The sequence below is a fragment of the Rhipicephalus sanguineus genome, chromosome 1, assembly GCF_013339695.2.
Source record: "Rhipicephalus sanguineus isolate Rsan-2018 chromosome 1, BIME_Rsan_1.4, whole genome shotgun sequence".
NCBI classification, from domain to species: Eukaryota; Metazoa; Arthropoda; class Arachnida; order Ixodida; family Ixodidae; genus Rhipicephalus; species Rhipicephalus sanguineus.
The window spans coordinates 278168690-278191528 of record NC_051176.1 but is presented as its reverse complement, the minus strand read 5'-3'; the positions used below and the strand labels follow the sequence as shown (position 1 = coordinate 278191528).

The following is a 22839-nucleotide window of genomic DNA, read 5'->3' as shown; positions in this document are numbered from 1 at the left end:
AAAAAGTATGCAGTAGAGCTCCAGTGCACCGTAGTACACTGCTCACGTTACACTGCTCTCAACTTTTTAAAACTTTTATCCAGCCTTACCTGCAGAAATCTACTGCACCAAAATTAGCTGTATCAGACTATCACATGAGATTTTATAGCACTATTTATGAAGAGTGGACAACCTGAACAGAATCTTAGAAGCTTCATAAAGCTCACTTATACTTTTCCCCAGAAGGCTCAATTAAAAAAAACGAGGTAAAATACTCAGTCATTCATTTGTGGCCCGGTAGAATTTCAGTAAAATTGGTAGACCTCACAACCATGTCTGTGTACTGGTGACAGATAGCCAGCACAAGACCAAAGGACAAAGGTTGCGTACCACCGGTACGTAACTTACCTGGCATGCCGACAGTTTCAGACAGCCCCTTGTACAGAGTCTTCTTAGAGATCATTTTCAACTTGTCTTTCAGTTCACCACGCTCTGTCTCCAAAGCATCAATATCAGCTTGTAAATGGTCCATGGTCTCTTCAAACTCCCTGCATCCAAATAACATGAATAAATTGTACATGTTACAATAATCAAGGTATGTTTTCTAAGCAAATTAGCAGAATACTGCTTTGGAACAACAAAAACATGCCCAACTTGTAGAGTCTAACCTAAAGAACTTGGTACACTGCAAAAATAGAGATCACATTAAAAGAGACCCATAAGAGGCAAAGCGTCAGCTTCCAACCAAAAAATAAGTGATTCAGAAAACAGCAGAAAAAAAACATCACTTGGCATAGACCCTCCATGTAACTTTAAAGTAGGTATCGTCTAGGAATTAACTTGGCCTTAGCCCAAAATAAATAGCCTAGCACCAATCAACTGTGAACACTGGGTACTTCATGCATAGCCAGTGCAGCACGAGTGACATACGCCTGGCGTTGCTCAGTTCCCTGACGTTTCCCAAGGGCACAGCCTCGTCTGGTATTTTCAAATGGCATTTTCAAAATCTCCAACTCTTTTTGCACTAGCCTGCACATGTTCTTGCTTAATGGAGCAATATTATTCCAATATAATCAGTTCATAGCATGCCTCTGAGGTAGAAATTCTGCTTTTTCAATGATGTGTTTTTCAAAGATATTAACATTTACAATCTGCAAGTGTAACATTTTTAAAATGTGTGCAGAAGAAATCTTCATGTAGGATAATGGCTATTACAGAGGCATCTTTTAAAATGAAGCACTGGCTTCAAAATTTAATTCTATTGCTCTACGTATTTCCTGCCACAGCTTTTACTATGCAAAAGGTGAAGCTCAGTGTATTACTATGGCACTTATACTGACCATTTCTTAAAGGGACCGACAACTGCCCAGAATATGAAATGATTTGACTCCACTGATGTAAAGATTGTCCGTCGCACTGACTCAAACCAAACCTGTTTTTTTCGTGAGAGATGGATTTATATTTTTATTTCTTAATTGAAAGTCGCAAAAAATTACCTGTGGCGCCTCTTGGGGCAAAAACGTGAATAATCCGATGAAGACAGCCACGTGACCGTTGAGTGCTGTACGCGGTCGACAATTTTTTTGTTAATATTGAAATATTGTTCGTTTCTTTATAGTAAGAGGTATTACTCCATAATAATGTACATACAGGCCTGCGTTAGTAGTATGCATTAAAGTGGCGCTGCCTTCGCGTGACGTAATGATCCCATGCTCGTCAGCGCCTCTTGAGCAACTTTTCAGCGTGCTCATGCAGCCGTGCACGCAGTTTCCAGGTCACTAAGATTTTGGAGCGACATAGTTTTGCTACCTACACTTCGTATGAGAAATTACGCGCGCTGCTACTCGATGCGGCCGTGCATATGCACAGTTACGTTTTCGATTACTTGGCTTGGCTCGTGTATCGAGAGAGTAACGACACCGGGACAAGCCATCCATGACACAGGCGCAGGCAACCTTGGGCGCAGGCGCACACAACGCTGTACAAATAGTACCGGGAAGGTGTATAAAGCCACACATCTCATTGTAACAGCTTGCTATTTTCAAAAATGGTTGGAAAGCTCAAAATAAAGGTGGTTAAGCATAGTTACAGTAACTCCTGCAAAAGCAGAACAACGACAGCTTTCACAAGGGCTAGCGGCATCACTATCAATTCTCAGCATTGCTGGAGCAAGCCTCCATGCGTGTTTGGAGCCTTTCAGATCGAAAAATACTGCTTATAAAATAACTACATGCTTTTCGGATAAACCACTGCAGCTACAAACGCTACAAAGGGTGAGCTTCCTGTCGCGCCGTAAAAAACTGTTGTCGAGAAAAATCAGTTGTCGGTCCCTTTAAGATTGCTTTGCATTGTTGCACTCTCCATCTTTATGGCTATTGATCCATGTATTTAAATTCAATTTTCACTTGGTGATTTTTTTCACAATAGCGGTATGAAACGATGGTACGTTTTTCTTTACCTTTTTTTAATTAGCTCATGAAATAATTGTCCAAAACAAAAATAAAACAGGAAGACTCAAGGATATTTCAAATCACAACGCAAAACTGAACAAGTCTTTCAGATTTTAAGAAGACTGCTGAAAAGTAAAAAAAAAAAAAGAGAGATCACTTTTAAGACAAGATTAATTAACTTACAAGGAAGGTTGAGAAACCTTGCACTCCATAGGTGGCACAAAAGACTTACGGAAGGCAAGGAGACAACATGAACTGGTGCCACACATTCATCTTGTGTCTCCTATGCTTGGCACGTACCAAAAAGCCCAAAGGAGTGCTTTACTGAATATAAGGAAGGGGATGCCCAATAGTGTGTTGTGTGCTCCAGACTGCAAATAGGCTGCTGCTGAATAGAATTTTACTACACTGCAAAATCCAGAATGTTGCGGAAGTTTTATTTTTAAATCTATGAAGACCCTGTGCATAATCAAACTATCAGGCTAAAATGTAGAAAAATTCTTAAAATGAGTGAATCTCATTAAAATGCCAAATGATGCTGAAAACTGTGATAAGCATCTGACGGAGCCTTTCTACAGTTCTCAAATGTGATGAGTGAGCCATCATATCCCCTTGGTAGACTTCACTAAAACCTGTAGGATGTCCAGCCTGTGTAGCCATTTTGTGGCTGTCTGCCTATTTTTCCATTCTTTTCCTTTGTCACCCACAATGAGACAGAGCAACAACAAAGCTGTCACTTGTTAATCGACCCTCAACCCAGAATGTCCAGTGGGTAGCTTCCACTGACCCTTGGTTGGCAGCAGTGCTGGGCAGTATCGAAGATACATGTATCTTAGATACTATCTTAGATACTCTTTTGGTATCTTGTATCTGTATCGCGATACGTCTCGAAAGACTAGTATCTGTATCTGTATTTTCGATACATTCGAAAATGTATCGTGTATCTTAAGATACAAGATACTTCTATCGCAACAAAACCGTGTGACACAATAATCACTGGCCAAGCTCCGCTTCTCAAGCTGATACTGGTGCCACTAAGCCATCTGAATAAGTCTAAGAGCAGTGATGTTATTTTATATTTACGCCAGAGTCATCCAGTGAGGGCAGAAAATCAGAAGACAAGCGTGCGGACGTCTACGCCCAGCCCACGTACCTTTTGTTTTCTCGATTTCGTTTCTTTCTAGTTGCGCCAATGCCGCGACACTTGCTCTTAGCCACTGTCCTGCGCTGCGTACTCCACTGCGTGCGGCGTCTATCGCGCAAATTCTGTTGTTGTTACAGTGTCGTTATTGAAGATTCTCGTGAGTCTTTCTCCGTAACGAAATGTGATGCGTGCAAGAATGGGGTTGCTTTGCGTCGCGTGGATTTTACGTATCAGCGATTAGAAGGATCTCGTGCGTGTAAGTTTGACTTGCATGCAATGAATTAACATATATGCACATAAGATTCCAACAACTTTAGCACCACTGGTACTGATGCTAGATCTAATAGAGCAAGCGTTTACCTAATCGAAAATAACTTGGCGTACCATATTTTTCACTTCCATCTACATTTATTCAAAGAATTTATGACATCATAATTTGATTATTAGCACAAGTGCTTCCTTAGCTGTCATTTTGCACCACATACATTACCTAGGTCTCCGCTCTGTTTTTCCGGTCTGGTCCCTGCAGTATATATGTCTTTTCTAACGCGCCCCAAAATAATATTTCTGCTTTATTCTTCTGTCTGCTTTATTTCTACTACTCTTTAAACATTTACACGTTGCCAAGGCGATCTTGAAAGCAATTATATTTACGTAGGCGTGCCTTTAGTATAGAGTACAAAATATTCTGCTTACCGCTTAAGAAAATAGCGAAATTGAGTTTGCATTATAATAACAGAAATCATTAAGAACCATGTTAAAGATGTTAAGAAGGGGAATCGAGAATCTTTGTTTTACTGAATGCTCCGTTTTACTCATCAGCGTCCCAGCGAGCCGTTTCAGGCAATTTTCCGTAGGCACTGAATTTTCTATTGTCTGAACAGGTAAGTTGACGATACTTCATGCTCATAGCTATTAAGGGCACCGTCTGTATTGTGTTTTTGTACTCATTCAATGTGAATGTTTGATACACAACCACCTCTATATTTTACCTATATTTATTTTCCTGTCTTAGGCCTTAAATATTTTTCGTATTACTAATCGCCACGTAATGGGAGCTATAAGTGACAATAGCGCGACAAGCGGCGGTCTCCTGCGACGCTTTGTGCAACTATACAATACGTCTGAGACATTTCTGTGTTGCACATGTTCTCTCGTTGAAGAAAAATTGCTAAAAGATTGCACGTTAGTGAGTGTATCAACAAAGAATCCCTTACGCCAGCAGCTAACTAGAACATGGAAATTCACTGCTGTTTTACGTCATCTACGTGTACACCAGGGGTCTCAAACTCAGCTTATAGCCGGCGGGTCGCAGTCGCGAAATTTAGGTTCAAGGGCAGGGACAGTGAAGATGGTGGGGTCGGAGAGAGTTTGAACAAAATGACGTTGCCATTTGAAAGGAAGCCTCTCCCATATCTCATATACAGGTCATTTTAGGAGCTAGCTCGCCAGGTTCTTGAGCTGGGGCAATGTCCCGCGTCGTAAGCGTAACCTTAGTTGCATGGGCGACCGCTACAGGCGCAGCTCGCGCGAAAGAGAAGTCTTCTTCCTATTATTCTTCGAGCGCCTTGATGATGACATTAACGCAGGCAAAACCACAGATAGCATAGCCAACTGTAGCATGCACACGCTCGCGCGAAAGAAAAGCCTTCTTCCTCTTGTTCTTCGAGCACCTTGATGATGACATTAACGCAGGCAAAACCAAAAATAGCATAGCCAACTGTAGCATGCGCACGCTCGCGCGAAAGAAAAGTCTTCTTCCTCTTGTTCTTCGAGCGCCTTGATGATGACATTAACGCAGGCAAAACCACAAATAGCATAGCCAACTGTAGCATGCTCACGCTCGCGCGAAAGAAAAGTCTTCTTCCTCTTGTTCTTCGAGCGCCTTGATGATGACATTAACGCAGGCAAAACCACAAATAGCATAGCCAACTGTAGCATGCTCACGCTCGCGCGAAAGAAAAGCCTTCTTCCTCTTGTTCTTCGAGCACCTTGATGATGGCATTAACGCAGGCAAAACCACAAATAGCATAGCCAACTGCAGCATGCGCACGCCTGCGCGAAAGAAAAGTCTTCTTCCTCTTGTTCTTCGAGCGCCTTGATGATGACATTAACGCAGGCAAAACCACAAATAGCATAGCCAACTGTAGCATGGGCACGCTCGCGCGAAAGAAAAGTCTTCTTCCTCTTGTTCTTCGAGCGCCTTGATGATGATATTAACGCAGGCAAAACCACAAATAGCATAGCTAACTCTAGCATGCGCACGCTCGCGCGAAAGAGAAGTCTTCTTCCTCTTGTTCTTCGAGCGCCTTGATGATGACATTAACGCAGGCAAAACCACAAATAGCATAGCCAACTGTAGCATGCGCCCGCTCGCGCGAAAGAAAAGTCTTCTTCCTCTTGTTCTTCGAGCGCCTTGATGATGATATTAACGCAGGCAAAACCACAAATAGCATAGCCAACTCTAGCATGCGCACGCTCGCGCGAAAGAGAAGTCTTCTTCCTCTTCTTCTTCGAGCGCCTTGATGATGACATTAACGCAGGCAAAACCACAAATAGCATAGCCAACTGTAGCATGCGCAAGCTCGCGCGAAAAAAAAGTCTTCTTCCTCTTGTTCTTCGAGCGCCTTGATGATGATATTAACGCAGGCAAAACCACAAATAGCATAGCCAACTCTAGCATGCGCACGCTCGCGCGAAAGAGAAGTCTTCTTCCTCTTGTTCTTCGAGCACCTTGATGATGACATTAACGCAGGCAAAACCACAAATAGCATAGCCAACTGTAGCATGCGCACGCTCGCGCGAAAGAAAAGTCTTCTTCCTCTTGTTCTTCGAGCGCCTTGATGATGATATTAACGCAGGCAAAACCACAAATAGCATAGCCAACTCTAGCATGCGCACGCTCGCGCGAAAGAGAAGTCTTCTTCCTCTTGTTCTTCGAGCGCCTTGATGATGACATTAACGCAGGCAAAACCACAAATAGCATAGCCAACTGTAGCATGCGCACGCTCGCGCGAAAGAAAAGTCTTCTTCCTCTTGTTCTTCGAGCGCCTTGATGATGACATTAACGCAGGCAAAACCACAGATAGCATAGCCAACTGTAGCATGCGCACGCTCGCGCGAATAAAAACCCTTCTTCCTCATGTTCTTCGAGCGCCTTGATGATGCCATTAACGCAGGCAAAACCACAGATAGCATAGCCAACTGTAGCATGCGCACGCTCGCGCGAAAGAAAAGCCTTCTTCCTCTTGTTCTTCGAGCGCCTTGATGATGACATTAACGCAGGCAAAACCACAAATAGCATAGCCAACTGTAGCATGCGCACGCTCGCGCGAAAGAAAAGTCTTCTTCCTCTTGTTCTTCGAGCGCCTTGATGATGACATTAACGCAGGCAAAACCACAAATAGCATAGCCAACTGTAGCATGCGCACGCTCGCGCGAAAGAAAAGTCTTCTTCCTCTTGTTCTTCGAGCGCCTTGATGATGACATTAACGCAGGCAAAACCACAATAGCATAGCCAACTGTAGCATGCTCACGCTCGCGCGAAAGAAAAGTCTTCTTCCTCTTGCTCTTCGAGCGCCTTGATGATGACATTGACGCAGGCAAAACCACAAATACCATAGCCAACTGTAACATGCGCACGCTCGCGCGAAAGAAAAGTCTTCTTCCTCTTGCTCTTCGAGTGCCTTGATGATGACATTGACGCAGGCAAAACCACAAATACCATAGCCAACTGCAGCATGCGCACGCCTCGCGCGAAAGAAAAGTCTTCTTCCTCTTGTTCTTCGAGCGCCTTGATGATGACATTAACGCAGGCAAAACCACAAATAGCATAGCCAACTGTAGCATGGGCACGCTCGCGCGAAAGAAAAGTCTTCTTCCTCTTGTTCTTCGAGCGCCTTGATGATGATATTAACGCAGGCAAAACCACAAATAGCATAGCCAACTCTAGCATGCGCACGCTCGCGCGAAAGAGAAGTCTTCTTCCTCTTGTTCTTCGAGCGCCTTGATGATGACATTAACGCAGGCAAAACCACAAATAGCATAGCCAACTGTAGCATGCGCACGCTCGCAGCGAAAGAAAAGTCTTCTTCCTCTTGTTCTTCGAGCGCCTTGATGATGACATTAACGCAGGCAAAACCACAAATAGCATAGCCAACTGCAGCATGCGCACGCTCGCGCGAAAGAAAAGTCTTCTTCCTCTTGTTCTTCGAGCGCCTTGATGATGACATTAACGCAGGCAAAACCACAAATAGCATAGCCAACTGTAGCATGCGCACGCTCGCGCGAAAGAAAAGTCTTCTTCCTCTTGTTCTTCGAGCGCCTTGATGATGACATTAACGCAGGCAAAACCACAAATAGCATAGCCAACTGTAGCATGCGCACGCTCGCGCGAAAGAAAAGTCTTCTTCCTCTTGTTCTTCGAGCGCCTTGATGATGACATTAACGCAGGCAAAACCACAAATAGCATAGCCAACTGTAGCATGCGCACGCTCGCGCGAAAGAAAAGCCTTCTTCCTCTTGTTCTTCGAGCACCTTGATGATGACATTAACGCAGGCAAAACCACAAATAGCATAGCCAACTGTAGCATGCGCACGCTCGCGCGAAAGAAAAGTCTTCTTCCTCTTGTTCTTCGAGCGCCTTGATGATGACATTAACGCAGGCAAAACCACAAATAGCATAGCCAACTGTAGCATGCGCACGCTCGCGCGAAAGAAAAGTCTTCTTCCTCTTATTCTTCGAGCGCCTTGATGATGACATTAACGCAGGCAAAACCACAAATAGCATAGCCAACTGTAGCATGCGCACGCTCGCGCGAAAGAAGTCTCCTTCCTCTTGTTCTTCGAGCGCCTTGATGATGACATTAACGCAGGCAAAACCACAAATAGCATAGCTAACTGTAGCATGCGCACGCTCGCGCGAAAGAAAAGTCTTCTTCCTCTTGTTCTTCGAGCGCCTTGATGATGACATTAACGCAGGCAAAACCACAAATAGCATAGCCAACTGTAGCATGCGCACGCTCGCGCGAAAGAAAAGTCTTCTTCCTCTTGTTCTTCGAGCGCCTTGATGATGACATTAACGCAGGCAAAACCACATTTCCTCGATTTCCTCGACCATACGTTCGGCCACAGCTGCAAGGTCTGCGACCGCTTGTGGTTTGACAACAACCTGACCACAATCGCTACTATAAAAACGTGTGACGTCTTTATATGACAGTAGAGGAATTGTATGGAGCATTCACGGTTTACCCGATTATCTCCGAGCCAGCTCCTCAATCATCATTCACTTCGTGGATATGGTGTGATTTTTTTCTGAAGGGGATTTGGAGTCAGGATTCGAGAAACATCGATGCCGAGGCATACAACGAGTGAAATCTGGACGCGGATTGAAATATAGAGTTTTTGTTCCATGGTTATGTTTCAGCACATGGTGACCACATATTCCTCACGAAAGAAATGCTTGAGACCAGTCATGTCTGTGTAGCTCACGAACATACTTATTTAGAAAATAAAAACAAATGGGATGGAGACGGTCATGTGTGCCGGCCGGGCCCCTAGCGAACGGTCTCAAACCCCGTATACGCCATGCGCACCCCCCCCCCCAAAAAAAAAGTCTACCAGCGTTGTTGCTGCTGTACACCTGTCCGGATATACGGTATTGTGCAAACAACATAAAAGTCCACACCGGTTTTTGTGCCGTCGTGCGAAGGCTTCTTATTGACGTTATTGTGATTATATGGCAACCCGCTAGCTGGTCGGCAAGTTGAGCAGCGACTGCCATCAGTTGCAAAAATGACAAGCAAGAACCGCTATCAGCGAAGTGTATAAAGAGCTGTCCTGTGAAGAAGCTAAAACAAGACCCAATAAGTTGTTTTGGAAGGCAACTAATGTACTTCGAGCAAGAAGGACAAAAGTTTTGAGATACTAACAGACATTTCATTCATGTGAAACAAAATAGGTCACAGCTAAGAAATTTTCAACAAGACATTTTCGTATATACGCGTTTGCTGCTACATTATATGGATCTATAATAACAAATTTGAGAATGTATCGAAGTATCTTAAGATACATTTGCCAAGTATCGTATCGGATACAATTATTGTGGCAGTATCTTGTATCTGTATCTCCAATACTTCTTGCCTGAGTATCTTGTATCGTATCGCGATACAATTTCAAAGTATCTTTGCCCAGCCCTGGTTGGCAGGAATCATGCCCTTGTACTTTTGCCCATGCACAATGCAACTGGCATGACAACGAAAGTGAGCATAGAGAAAATTTATCAGAGACAGCATAACATGCATACAAATTACTAGAGCAAACCTATCCTTGCAAACATCTCCAGGTTTCCCTGACTGCTGCTGCTGCTGCTGGTGTAGCTCTCTTGTCGAGTAGGTCAAGCTGCCATTAACATAGCCTCGTTATCCAGAGGAATGGCAGATCCAAGGGGGTTAAAATAAAATTTGTTGGAGTGGAGAAGACGCCCCTCAGCTGAAGTCACACGCTGCCACCTTGCCATAGGCAGAAAGCGTGCCTTTTACAACGCATGCTGCAACGGCCGCATAGATGTTCCAGCTGTTCTCTGGAGTGATGGCGTTTGGACGTTGTTGGGTACATCGTGTGTTGCGTACGGCTATATAAATCGATCAAAAAGTACTCTGGAATGAAGTTTCAGTTATAAGCAGAACATTTTGAGCTTGATGAAAACTTTGTGGGGGTGCTATATCGTCCCTGTAAAGGCGCCTGCCGTAACTTGGGCGCGGCTGCTGTGTTTGGAACGCACGTGCTTGGCGTAAGCCGAGGCGTTCGTCCAAGGTCAGTGATGCCCTGTCTGTAACCCGAGTTTAGCGCGGTGGCGCCGGCATCGCCGCCGCGAATTTAGGCCGGCGCATAGAAACAGGAGTGAGTCTCTCTTTGGGGTGTGGCAGCGCGCGCGGATGGACGACGGCCGCGGGGTCCGTGGGGGACGGTACCGCGGCTCGCTTCCCTCGGGCCTTCGTGGCGAGTCGTGCATCTACGGCGCCGCCTTCGCATTTGTATTGTATTATGTCTTATTTTATGTCTTATCTATGTCTTATGTTACATTGTATTGCATGGCTTACATTCTCTTGAGGGTGCGTGTTGTTTCCCAGTATTCAATGTCAGCGCATAAGTTTAGCGTGTTAGCGTGTTACGTGTTTACAAATTCGGCCAGCGATGCTCGCCAGATATGTAAAGAAGTGTTTAATAAACCTCCACGTTTTGTTGCCCGACCGCGTGAACTGTGTCCGTGTGTTCCGAGGGCGGCGGTTATATGGTAATATCGCTCAGAACCCACACTGGCGCCCAACGTGGGGCTCTTGGAGCATCGGACGACAGTTTTCGCGGTTCGGGGCAGCATTTGTGTGATATGGGTTAGAGTAAGCCTAAGGGGGGATTTTCATCGCCACCGTCGGCGGTGTGTTTTTTGAGATTGGTTGCTGTGGCGTGTTGGAACTTGTCGGCACGCTAAGTTTTATCTGTTCGCAGGCGGTTCATTTTTATTTTTAAGAAGGTCGCTGAGTGTCGGTACGAGAGTCACATGGTCCGCATCCTGGGAGAGCGAAGCACAGAGAACGTGGATGGTAGGCAAGCCCGAAGCGAGTGAGTACAGAAGCCTCGTAGGTGGTCCGAGTTTTTTTCTGTAAATAGTTTTCTTCTATCTCTTTGACTCTGGGAGTCGCGGCTTGTGTAGCCGGGTGGCCAGGGGCCACGGGTGTCGTTGCTACTGGCATTGCGGCTCGACGCCGGGGCGTCGTGACATCGTCTGGGACGGTGGACGCCGATCGCTCGGTAAGCTGCTGTGTGCAGCGAGCGCTTAGGGCCACCTCAGAGAGCTGATGTCCCCTCGCGGCTGCCCCTTCTGCGCCTGTGCGAGTGCTTGTTTTGGATGCCAGTTGTGTCGAGCGAGTCGTTAGGCCTAAGGCTTTGCTTAGCTGCCTGTTGCACGTGAGACACAATCCGCTGGATCGTGGCGTCGAGTTGTTGCACTCAGCTTCCCTTATTTTAGCTTGCAGGGCACGATTGAACTAAGAAAAAGCAACTGTTCATTGCATTTGTCATCTCAGTCACCGCCGATGTCATTGCTAGCCGGACTGCACCGTTCTTTCGAGAGCGTACACAGTGGAAGTTGTAACCCGCGGATGGCCGTCTGCTGCACATCGTCTTCACCGTTGGCCGACATGCCCGTGACCTGCGTAGCTGCCTTCAAATCAGCGCCCTCGTTGAGTGCTGCCCGCAACCAGAAGACGTGTCGGTGCGAGCGACGTTCTCTCGCGCCGACGGCCACGTTGCCTTTGCGGTTCCAGGACGGAGGTCAAGCCAGCGCAGCGGTGTCGACCAGCAGCTGTGTCGCAGTGCACGGACATTCTGTAGGGACATTTACGCCACATGTTCTTTGTAGAGCTTGTGTAGCTGTGTTGCTTTAAGTCTTTTCCGGGATATGGTTTTGATTTAAGGTTGGGGGGATGTGGGGGTGCTATATCGTCCCTGTAAAGGCGCCTGCCGTAACTTGGGCGCGGCCGCTGTGTTTAAAACGCACGTGCTTGGCGTAAGCCGAGGCGTTCGTCCAAGGTCAGTGACGCCCTGTCTGTAAACCGAGTTTAGCGCGGTGGCGCCGGCATCGCCGCCGCGAATTTAGGCCGGCGCATAGAAACAGGAGTGAGTCTCTCTTTGGGGTGTGGCAGCGCGCGCGGATGGACGACGGCCGCGGGGTCCGTGGGGGACGGTACCGCGGCTCGCTTCCCTCGGGCCCTCGTGGTGAGTCGTGCATCTGCGGCGCCGCCTTCGCATTTGTATTGTATTATGTTGTCTTATTTTATGTCTTATCTATGTCTTAGTTTCATTGTATTGCATGGCTTACATTCTCTTGAGGGTGCGTGTTGTTTCCCAGTATTCAATGTCAGCGCATAAGTTTAGCGTGTTAGCGTGTTACGTGTTTACAAATTCGGCCGGCGATGCTCGCCAGATATGTAAAGAAGTGTTTAATAAACCTCCACGTTTTGTTGCCCGACGGCGTGAACTGTGTCCGTGTGTTCCGAGGGCGGCGGTTATATGGTAATATCGCTCAGACCCCACAACTTCTCTATATGCCGGAACAAATGCTGATAGCTCGCAATCTGTCTCTAATTTCACATCGAACGGTCATTCTGTTTTCCTAACTGGTTTCTTAAGGACCCAATTGTTCGAAGCACATCTGGGCAGGCTGTTTGACGGGAAGTATGAAGCCAAAAGACGGCGATCAGCATATGTTAGAGGCACTTCTCGCTGAATTGTTTCGAGTGGACTAGGCTGTGACCCGGGAGTTGTCCGACTGTGCTTGACGCATTTATAAAACACTTACAAAACCCAGTGATAGTACACATTCTTGTGCTTGTTGATACCACTGGTGCGGAGCGCGAATAGGAAAAGGACACACCGTTTGTTATTCGTTGAAATTATATAAACAGGTGACTCCCTAGATTCCGTTATCGGTTGCCCTGTTGTGTTATAAAAAGGTAGCTTGCAACTACAAGCTTAAGTAACGCCATTTGGGCACTACACAAGGACTCCTTTTTTCCTACATTCGTGCCTTTTTTTTTGTTATTTGTGCTTGCTTTATGCAGTGCAGCGCGTAAAACCAGTAAGTCTAAACTGTGCAATGCTCATTCCAGCTGCAAATAAAGTGACCTAACCTAAGCCGCAGTGTACTCCGGCCGTTATATGAGTTCAAATTGAAAAAAGTTGTTCAAGATGTGACAGTTGCATCCCTATATGGCAGCATTACGAAGAAATGCTTCATGTTTCTCAAAGGGAGATAAAACAGCTCAACATTAAAATTCTGTAGCAGAAAAATCGCAGACTGACCAAAAAGAGCGAGGCTCGATCCTCAAGAGATAATAAAGGAGATCAAGGATTAAAAGCTCATGTCTGAGTAGGGCAGGGGGATGTTCACTGCAGTCTTCCCCCATACATATAGCAACCCCTCCAGAGGGCACGAAAAGACCAGAAAGGCGCGTATCTGAGCTGCAGGCATTTGCGTTAAGGTGGCGGTCCCACTCCAGCGGCAAGCACTCGACATTTTAGTCGTTGTTTACTGGCTCACTGTGCTTTCTCTGCTCAATGGATGAATGTGAGTTGTATTGCATTAGAAAGCTTACGTTCTCCGCTTTCTAATGATAGCTAGTATTGTCGCCTAGTCTGGAGCGTTAGTTCATGCAAATGAAAACAGTGTGAGCAAAAAACAGCGTTTTTGCTGTACAAGCCTCCGTTGTACTGCCAGTGCAGCAAAACTATTCAACATAACGAAATGAAATTCGCTGAGCCTTTTAACGAAGCGTTATGCAAGGTTTCTATGAAGAGATATTGCCAGTAAACCAATTAGAAATTGATGCACGCTCCAATAAAAATGGGCAAAATATTGAAGGTTTATGAGTAAATAACTTTTTTTCTGTTCTGTGCAGAACAACAACATTGAATGGGTTTCCAGGCTACAATGTACTTTATGTCTACGCGAAGTTGTTTTGTGTTCTGATGAACAGTTCTTGAATTATTACTACTTCAATTCAGCAATTTATGCCTCTACTTGGTCAGGCATTACCGACGAAGGGACAAAACTATCCAAGCTGAAACTCCGAAATCTTCAATATTCAAGCAGCAAGCCTTTCTCTAGGTTTCTATGAAGAGAAAATTGTCGTAAGTTAATTATAAAATTCGTAGGACAGCAGTGAATTCAGCTCATTTTTCTGCTTGCCAGGTTCGCGCAAATTTGCTTTTTTTTCTTTTGTAGGCTAATTCACAACAAGTATTGCACATTAGAAGGACCATGTAGTATCTTGTAATCACCAGTGCTCACTAACTTTACGAAGCGGTGCTTGAAAGAAAAGATTTTCAAGAAATAATAAATCTCGCAAACATTTTTTTGGTGGTGGCGCCATCTGTGAAAAAAACATCAAGTTGTTTCGCGTCAGTTCGGACGTTCGTCAAAAGTGACGCCTCTAAACATTACTAAGCCGCCAAAACACGGATGGGTTATTTCTCCAGACTTCAGACGCTACATCTAGTCGCCACGTCTTATAACGCACAATGTAACCCCATGAGGCTGCTGAAAAAGAAAGAAAGAGAGGGAAAGAGAAAGAAAGAAGGGAAGAAAGCGTGTTGCACTGTACATCATGAATGCATAGCCAGCAGGTTAGGCTATTGTGCTGAGGATTCCAGGAATTGCTTGGTTGCTCGCCTTTGTACTCGGGTGAGCGTAGAAGCGTTTTTGAAGTACACAAAGAACCTGACCTTGCCTCCTCATATATTTGAGGGTCGTAGGACATTACCTGGAAGCCTGCTTTCCCCTCGCGGGGAGGTGACGATTGTTTGGCAGTGTGTGTGTGTGTGTGTGTGTTTGACTATCTCACGCGACGCCGGTTGAACGATAGGATAACAATGGACTTTTTTTCTAGAGACTAGCCTGCGCATGCGAAGTGGTGGTGACTTGACGCGCGGCATGTTTTTGGGGGGTCACAGGGCCAAACAGTTTCTATAAACGTTGCACGGGGCGGCGACAGGTGTGAACCGAGAGGCAGGTGCGAACTGAGGGGCACCTGGCGTCGTTTGCAAAGTATCCCGAAAAATACCAGACCCACGAGATTTTTTTACCGGTGCGTAGCGGATAACTTCGGAGGCCACGGACCCCCAGTTTCGATTTCGGTGATCTCCACTGAAGGCGCTGTTCGAACCTGAAAAAGGCCCATTGACACTTTGCAAATAGTGAGCGACCCCTGGCCAACACCCTCTAGACTAGCTGAGGCCTCAATTGACGTCATCACACTACAATGGGAGTGGACGACCCGTTCTCAGAAATGCCCATTGCTATGCGCTCGTTGTGTACTCAACAGCGCGCTGCGTATCCATTCGTTCATGCTGTCTCCCGCTTTCCGAAAGTGCCGACAAAGCAACTCCGTCGTAGAGGGTGTTGATCTGGCGCCCACTTTGCAAACATCTGTAAAACTTCTCCTTCCCTGACTTTTTCTTGCTCTAAGCGTGTTCACCCCTCCACATTCATACGAAGGTGCAGGATCAGCACCAAGGCTTCTCAAAACGTAATTCAGGAATGTCACGCCTCATTGTAAGTTTTCTCATCCACTGAGAGAAAGGGGAAAACGAAAGAAAGGAAAGACAGGGATTAGTGGTAAATGGGAAAAAAAAATATTCGTCTGCTAGTCTGTGGTTGAGGCTTTCGTGTGGAAAACAAGCTTGCTGGCATATGCGCAGTAACTATTTTGCAAGCCGTCAGTTAGCGAGCCATATTTCCCCGACTGCAGCGAAAAGTGCGGATGGCTGCGTGAACTCTAGCGTTTCCAGCCGCGCGCAGCAAAACGAACGGGACGCGTCCCGACGCCTACTGAAGTTTGGAAACACAGGAATAAAGCTTGGACTGCGTGAAATAGACAACACGCGCACAATTTATGCTATATGAACTAACAACCACTAGCAAAACTAAATTTAGCAGATAATCCTTTTGCTCACGTAGATCATGTGACGTCTTATTTTGTAGGCACCCTTCACAGGCCAGAGCGCGCGACGTAGCTCATTTACCGTCTCAGTATCGCCGGCATTGGCCACCATAGACACCTAGTATAAATGAGGCTTTCGCAGAAAACATAGACGCGCTCAAGCGTGCCCCTCCGATGGACCTTTTGAACGAGAGCTCACTGGGTGCAGCCATTATCCCCTGAGCTAGGCATATGTGTGAGCCGCCTATCTCTCCTCTCCTCCCCTCCTCCTCCTCCTCCCCCCCCCCCCCCCCCCCCCCCCCCAAATAACAAATGCGGTGCTGGGACCGATTTCGCAGCTTCCACTCGCTAAGCCAGGGGTCTCACTCAGCTAGCGTGCTGCCATCACGAAATTTAGTCCCACAAGTGCCGAGACACCGAAGATGGTAAAAACATAGAGGGGGGTGGGGGGTGCACAGCGAATTTGAACAAAATGTCACCTAACGTTGTCATTGAAAGAACGCCTTTCCAATGTTCTATATCTGGGTCATTTGTGAAAGGGGTTTGACGTCAGGTTTCGAAAAAACATATCGATACTGATTTCCACAATGACAAAATCTGGACGCCGATTCTGAAATATAGAATTTTCGTTCCACGGTGAAGTTTCAGTTCAAATTGACCACATAGGGTGCCTCAAGAAAAAAAATAATGCTTGAGACCAGTCCAGTCTGTGTACTATTTAGCAAAGTAACAAAAAATGATTCTATGCGAAGCCGCGGGCACCTTTTTTGAAACCCTTGCGCTTAGTTGCGTGCTCTGGGGCTTCTGTCGCATCTCAAAAATGTCTGGCGGCAAAACGTGAAAAAAAAAAAGTTCGCGAGTTTTCGCTATGGTCATCCCATATGCTGGCGCTATGAGTGCTCGCATCGGTGAGCGCGTGCGAATTTCCTAAAGCAACCGCTTTATGTGATCACTTCGTTTACCACACCACTGTGCGGCGGATCTGCAACGAATGAAAAGATCTCCAGTACCATGTGCGCGAACTGATCAGGTTCTGACAGGTGCGCCGTCGCATTCGCGAAAGCCCGGCAAGTGCGCAGGGGGTGTGCGAAATATCTATCCAAATAAAACTCTCAAGGTCCCTTATGCATTTGACTAACAGGATTCGAATGCCAAAGCCGCCTTCTTTTTCTTCTCAGTCGACTTTCTCCCCCACCCCTACCGAAAGCTTTCCGCACCTCACGCGGTTTGTCAGTTCCTCGGGTATCTGCCCACCTTTGACCAAGCAGCGATGTCATGTAATGACGTCCCGATGACAAAAATTTTGGTGATCTGTGACGTCATAACGTGACTTCAACCAATGATTTTTTTTTGTAGCACTCGTGTAGACGGCGACGGGCACTTTTCGCGCTTGATGAGGGCTCTAAACTTTCTCAACCATGTGTACTGTGCTAAGACGGGGAAAAAGGATGCGGCGACATCCACCACCTCTAGCAGAAGCAAGACAGCCAGCAAAAAAAAAAAAGTCCTTGTCAGAATCAACCTTCTTGACGCTTCGGTGGAGATTTCGCACTGAATGCGTTCTTCGTTCAACTTCCGTCTCTCTTTGTGTTCTGTTTTATTTATTTCTTACTTTACATTGTCGCTACGTAGACAACTGATAATAATGCACATTGGGAAATTTTGGCCGGCACTGAAAGTACAAGCAATGCATAGATTGAGTTCTGTACTATAGCTGCACACTTGGCTGCTTAGCATAAGTTTGCCCAACTTTGCCAATAGCAGCCAACCTACGGGTAGAAATGACAATTTTAGTACAAGAACAATCGCTTCCGTGAGCCTTATTGGAGAGCCTCTTCGAAAAGCTGAGCTAGTTTTCGGGTGTCGACTTTCGGCCTATACACATAGGTTGGGTTTCGCCAAGAAAGAGCCCTTACACATTTTATTATTCAGTACTCCCAAAAGGACGCAATTCGCATCTGTGTTACGACTTGTGCTCTTCGCTGCGGTGCTAGGAGGACTCGTTTTATAGCTGAAAAAAATACCTCTCATACGTTTGGCTAAAGCTGAGCAGTGCGTTCGTGTATGTTTGTGAGTGCGCCCTCCAAGTATGTATGTCGCGTTGCTTGACCTCCTCTTTCGCTCTCTGCCTGCTCGTCACGCATGCACCACAACATGGCCGATGTCACCCTAATCCCCATTCACATTCTTGAAGATTTCAAATAGCTATGTAACAGAGGAAAAGGAAGCGGTGCCTGTTTAGGGATCCATGAGGCTCATGGTGTTTTAGCTGGCAAAAAGGCAAAGCCCTTCCTTCGTTCATGCATATAATATGACCATTTTTGGCTCATTGCAAGGCACGAAAAGGGGGCTTTGTGTAATGATAGCCAGGAAGTAGTGGAAAGGAGCTTTCTGGGTAGCTTCTGAATGTAGAGACATAAGTATCAGGCGGACCATGCGCGACACCCACACTACATTCACAGTCGAACCAAAGCTGGTGACAGTGGAGAAATCCATAATTACTATGCACGTGCACAAGGTCGGGGTTGTTCCACGCGACCCAACACTGCCGGTGTTCAGGGCCACTGAAGAACTTCCTCGAGAACTACTCTTTCTCTTTCTACTCTTTTTTAGCGAGGGAGAGAAAGAGTCGGTTCAGAAACCAAACCATTATTTCCAAGCAACCCTTGCGGCAGCGCGGCTCGGCGCCTAACCGTTCTATTGTTAGTAGTTATACGTTACCAGGAGAGAGAGAGGCACCTCTTTTCTGGACAGTTGCACGGGAGTACAAAGGCTCTCGGGTCCGTGCCTTTTTTTGTTGCTGTTGTTGTTGTTCAGGAGCGGGAAGGGGGGGGGGGGGCGTCACGCACATTTGAAACGTTTCAAAGGAGATTATGGAAGCAGCGGCACCCCCGAAAAGAATGGATTAGAAAAGAATGCAGCAGGAACAGGCTCTTCGCCGCCGCATGCTACGACGGCGGAGAGTGCATTTTCCTCCCTTTTTTTCCAAACGTGACTTAGTGGCATCTTCTGGTGGCTCAAGCAGAAACTATTCGCAAGATGGCAACGGTGGTACCGTCACCTTAACGCTGCAATTCTTTTCTCCATCAGCTTATGAGTACGTACGCTCGAAGTTTAATCGAGCACTGTCAGCAGAGCGCACTATACGAGAACGGTATACAGAATTCCATCAAAGAAAATGCTGGCTTCACAGATGAGTCACTGTCTCGAAAAAGCTAGCCCAATGCTGTACAAAAACTCTACTGTACTTTGATTGTTGATGACAAATGAGGAAACATATTGAGATTGTGGGCGACTAAGTGGTTAGATATGCAAACTTTGGGAATGGAATGTATGATGACAGACTGAATGTGTATATGCTCGTTGGCTTAAACTTACGACTTAGGATGCCACTTGGGCGTTTTTAATTGATTCATTGACAGGATAAGAGAGAGCCGAGGCAACGAAATAGTATCGAAAAGCTATATATCCTTTGAAATAGTGTCAACTGCAAGATGAATGCCCATATTTGAAGCTCATCCTTGCAAAGCCAAAACTATTGGTTTTGGAGGTTTTGAGCTTGTCTTGAGAAAAGAAATGGCTTTCAAGCCTTGATGAGCATATCCTTGAGTGTGGAGCTTTGGATACCCACATTTATATTCAGCTCAAAGAAAGTGGCCCAACTCCACATATGCATAAGACTCAGTCACATGACGAATGAAATAAACAGAAAAATGAGTGCCAAGAAGTGAGGTGTGCTCTTACGAGGATAATTATTTTTAAAAAAGCAGTGATACTGACCCTTCTTCGGTGTGCATGCTTGCAAGGAAAATGCCAAAAGAAACAGAATAAAACTGACTGCATTCTTATCGACCATTTGGCTTCTTATTCTTGACAACTTCTCTCTAAATGCATGCCATAACCGTTAAAAACCACGGTGGAGAAACGCGGTCAGCGCGGTGGGCCCGCTTTGGCTCCCGTTTCTTGCCCATGGCAAGATGGCTGCCGCGCGCGCGGTGCGGCTTCACTGCGGCCCATTGGTAAGTATAGGCAGCCTTCACTCCACCAAGTTTTATTTAAACCTCCTTGGGCAGATCATAAGTAACTTCCACTATGCCGCTTTCATTTACTCAACAGACTTCTGGGCATGCACTTCAAGTCATATGTTCACTTCAGGTTCCCATTTCTGGACTTTTTGTTCACTTCCAGTTCCTGTTTCCTAACTCTCAATTCACTTCCGGCTACAGCCTAGCCAAGAAAAGCCTCAGAGACGAGTTAAGCCAGAAATTCTTGACAACATTCCGGACATTGCATGCTCTCACGGAAAGAGGGTGGACGAGGCCCAGGGAGACCTGCACGTTGTGCACATCGGAGCAGTGGGTGAAAGACTAAGAGGTGAAGGAGCTTCATTGCATGTGGATTTGAACAGGGCAGGCTAAATCAACTGCCCCCCCCCCCCCCGCCCTTTTTTTTACACTGTCCTGTTTGGGTCTCTCTTGGACTTGAGGTCGTCTATGGTGCCTTGAACTAATGATGAGAGCTCATACATTGTGCTGCTCCTTTTCCAAATACGAAGGCAGAGAAGGGTGTCTACTGCTCATACATGCTACACAACCCTTGAAGGCCTTTGGAGGCTGAGCACGTGCACAGCTGCATGCTGAATTACGTACGGTGATGGCTCACGGCTTTCTGTGTCTGAAACCATTGTGGCCAGAATTACTGAGAGTATGCAAGTCACCTTAAAGGGCCAGTAAACAACCCCGAGGTCCAAAATTGTAATGAAGAGAAATACGTGTGCTTTTACTATGTGAACATGCTGCCACAAGAATTTTGCGAATACGTGCTATAATAAGGAAGTTACAGGTGTTACAACATCCATTTCAGCTGGTTTCAAATTTTCGCGCGGCCTCGCCACCCTTCTCCGCCACAGGGAGGAGAAGGCGTAGCCCGTTGTCGTGACTCCGCCCACTTCGGCGACGTGACACGACATCATCAATTGACGTCATCGGCGAGCTCGATCACTCGCACTGCCCTTTCGCTTGCTGCGGCTCCTGGTTGTTTATTGTTTACACTGTCGCACATGCTCCGTAACTTGACGGGCAGTTTTCAGCTCCTCGGTATTTTTGAACCTTTGTGACAGTTCACAATGCAGCAGGAATGCGTGCTTGCTTTCCAAGACGACGAAGGGGCGCGAGAGAAAAGAACCCCGTTTGCCACGCGTGCAATAGGAAAACCAAGCAAGGGTGACCCGTCAGAGCTACCGGAGATTCCCCCTTTCTCTGCTCGATTTGCAGCCGACAACGCTTCCTCCCTGTTCCTCCACGTGTTGCTCATATCGAAGGTGAAGTGCGTGCAGGTGCTATGCAGTGCGAGGAATATACGCGCGACAACCCGACAACTGCGTGGCCGAAATCGCATCACTGCAGGGCCAAGAAACAAGGCGCAGTTTCGTAGCGGTGGGTGGGAACAGGAAGTGATATTAACTTGTTGAGACCTAGTTTAGACCAATCGACGAGCTCAGTGGTACGTCAAGTTGCCTATGGGCAAGTTCGCGTCACTGCGCGTACGAGGGATTGGTCCGGCGAAGGAAAAAAGTGCGGGAACTGTTTTTCGAAATGGAGGGTCTGCGCGGCGTGCAGCGCTGTAATATTCAGAAAATGTGATCGCCGCGGTCTACTGTACGAATTGGCAAGCTTGTTTGGGGGGTGTAGAAAAAAAGTCGAAGCCTGCTTACTGGCCCTTTAAACCTTAGTCAATATTATAATAATTGTTGTGGTTTTATGTCCCAAAATCACAATATGATTACGAGGAATGCCGTAGTGGAGGGCTCTGGAAATTTTTAATGTGCACCTAAATCTAAGTACACGGGCCTCTAGCATTTCGCCTTCATCGAAATGTAGCCGCCCCGGCCGAAATTTGATCGTACGATCTTCGCGTCAGCAGTCGAGTACCATAACCACTAGACCACCGGGGAGGTCAAACCTTAGTATTACACCTTCACATGCAGCAGAGAACTAACTATGCAACTCCAAACCTGCTCACTCATAAAGCCACTTGAAGCTCCCATCAACTCTCGCATTGCCCAATGATATCAAGCTGTAACAAATAGCTCTTGGCTAAATTCTATCAACTGACACAGGCAAGCATAATGGTTAAGAAAGGAGACAGCCAAATAAAACGAAAGTCGCCTAGACAGTGAATCAAGTGAGCACAGCAAGCTACATACTAAACACTGACCACTGCCAATTTCTATATTCACACCAGAAGAAAATAATACTATGAAAGCATGAAATGACATCTCTTTAATCAACAGAGCACGGCCCACACTGGCAGGAAAATGCAAGCTCTAACATATTAATGATGGAAATGAAGTGAATGTGACATAGGGATTTTCGGCCATTTGTAATGCCACTGCCACAGACAGTTTTAGGGGCATTTGTGCAAGCGAGCATTCACAAGGTGGTGGCCCCTATCACTTCCACGACACTTTAAAACTTAAAAAAAATCACAGCAGCAAAATGTTACGACAATTCTATAAATTTCAACTTGTACCACAAAGGTCAGATAAAATTTACATACTTTTCTTTCTTGCGCAGCCGCATCCTTGTTTCATCCAGCTGTCTCTGAACCTTGTCTACTCTTTCATCACTGTCCCGAGTCAGTACCTCCAGTTTCTTCTCTGCCATGTCTTTACGAACACACATTTCACTGCATTCTTCACTCTGCAAAACATAGGGGCCACCCCAGCACCAGCCACATTATACAGAAACATAAGCTATTACTACAT

The 22839-nt window shown here is 46.2% G+C and overlaps 1 protein-coding gene across 1 annotated transcript in view; it reads right to left on the bottom strand.

The window, feature by feature from the left end:
* Positions 1-22839, bottom strand: part of LOC119379050 (dynactin subunit 1) — a 60558-nt gene that overhangs the window by 5768 nt on the left and 31951 nt on the right. The window contains exons 7-8 of the mRNA XM_037648191.1: positions 22632-22774; positions 388-527 (exon numbers count right to left, since the gene is read on the bottom strand). Coding sequence (XP_037504119.1) covers positions 388-527; positions 22632-22774 — 283 coding nt within the window. The remainder of the gene's footprint in view (positions 1-387; positions 528-22631; positions 22775-22839) is intronic.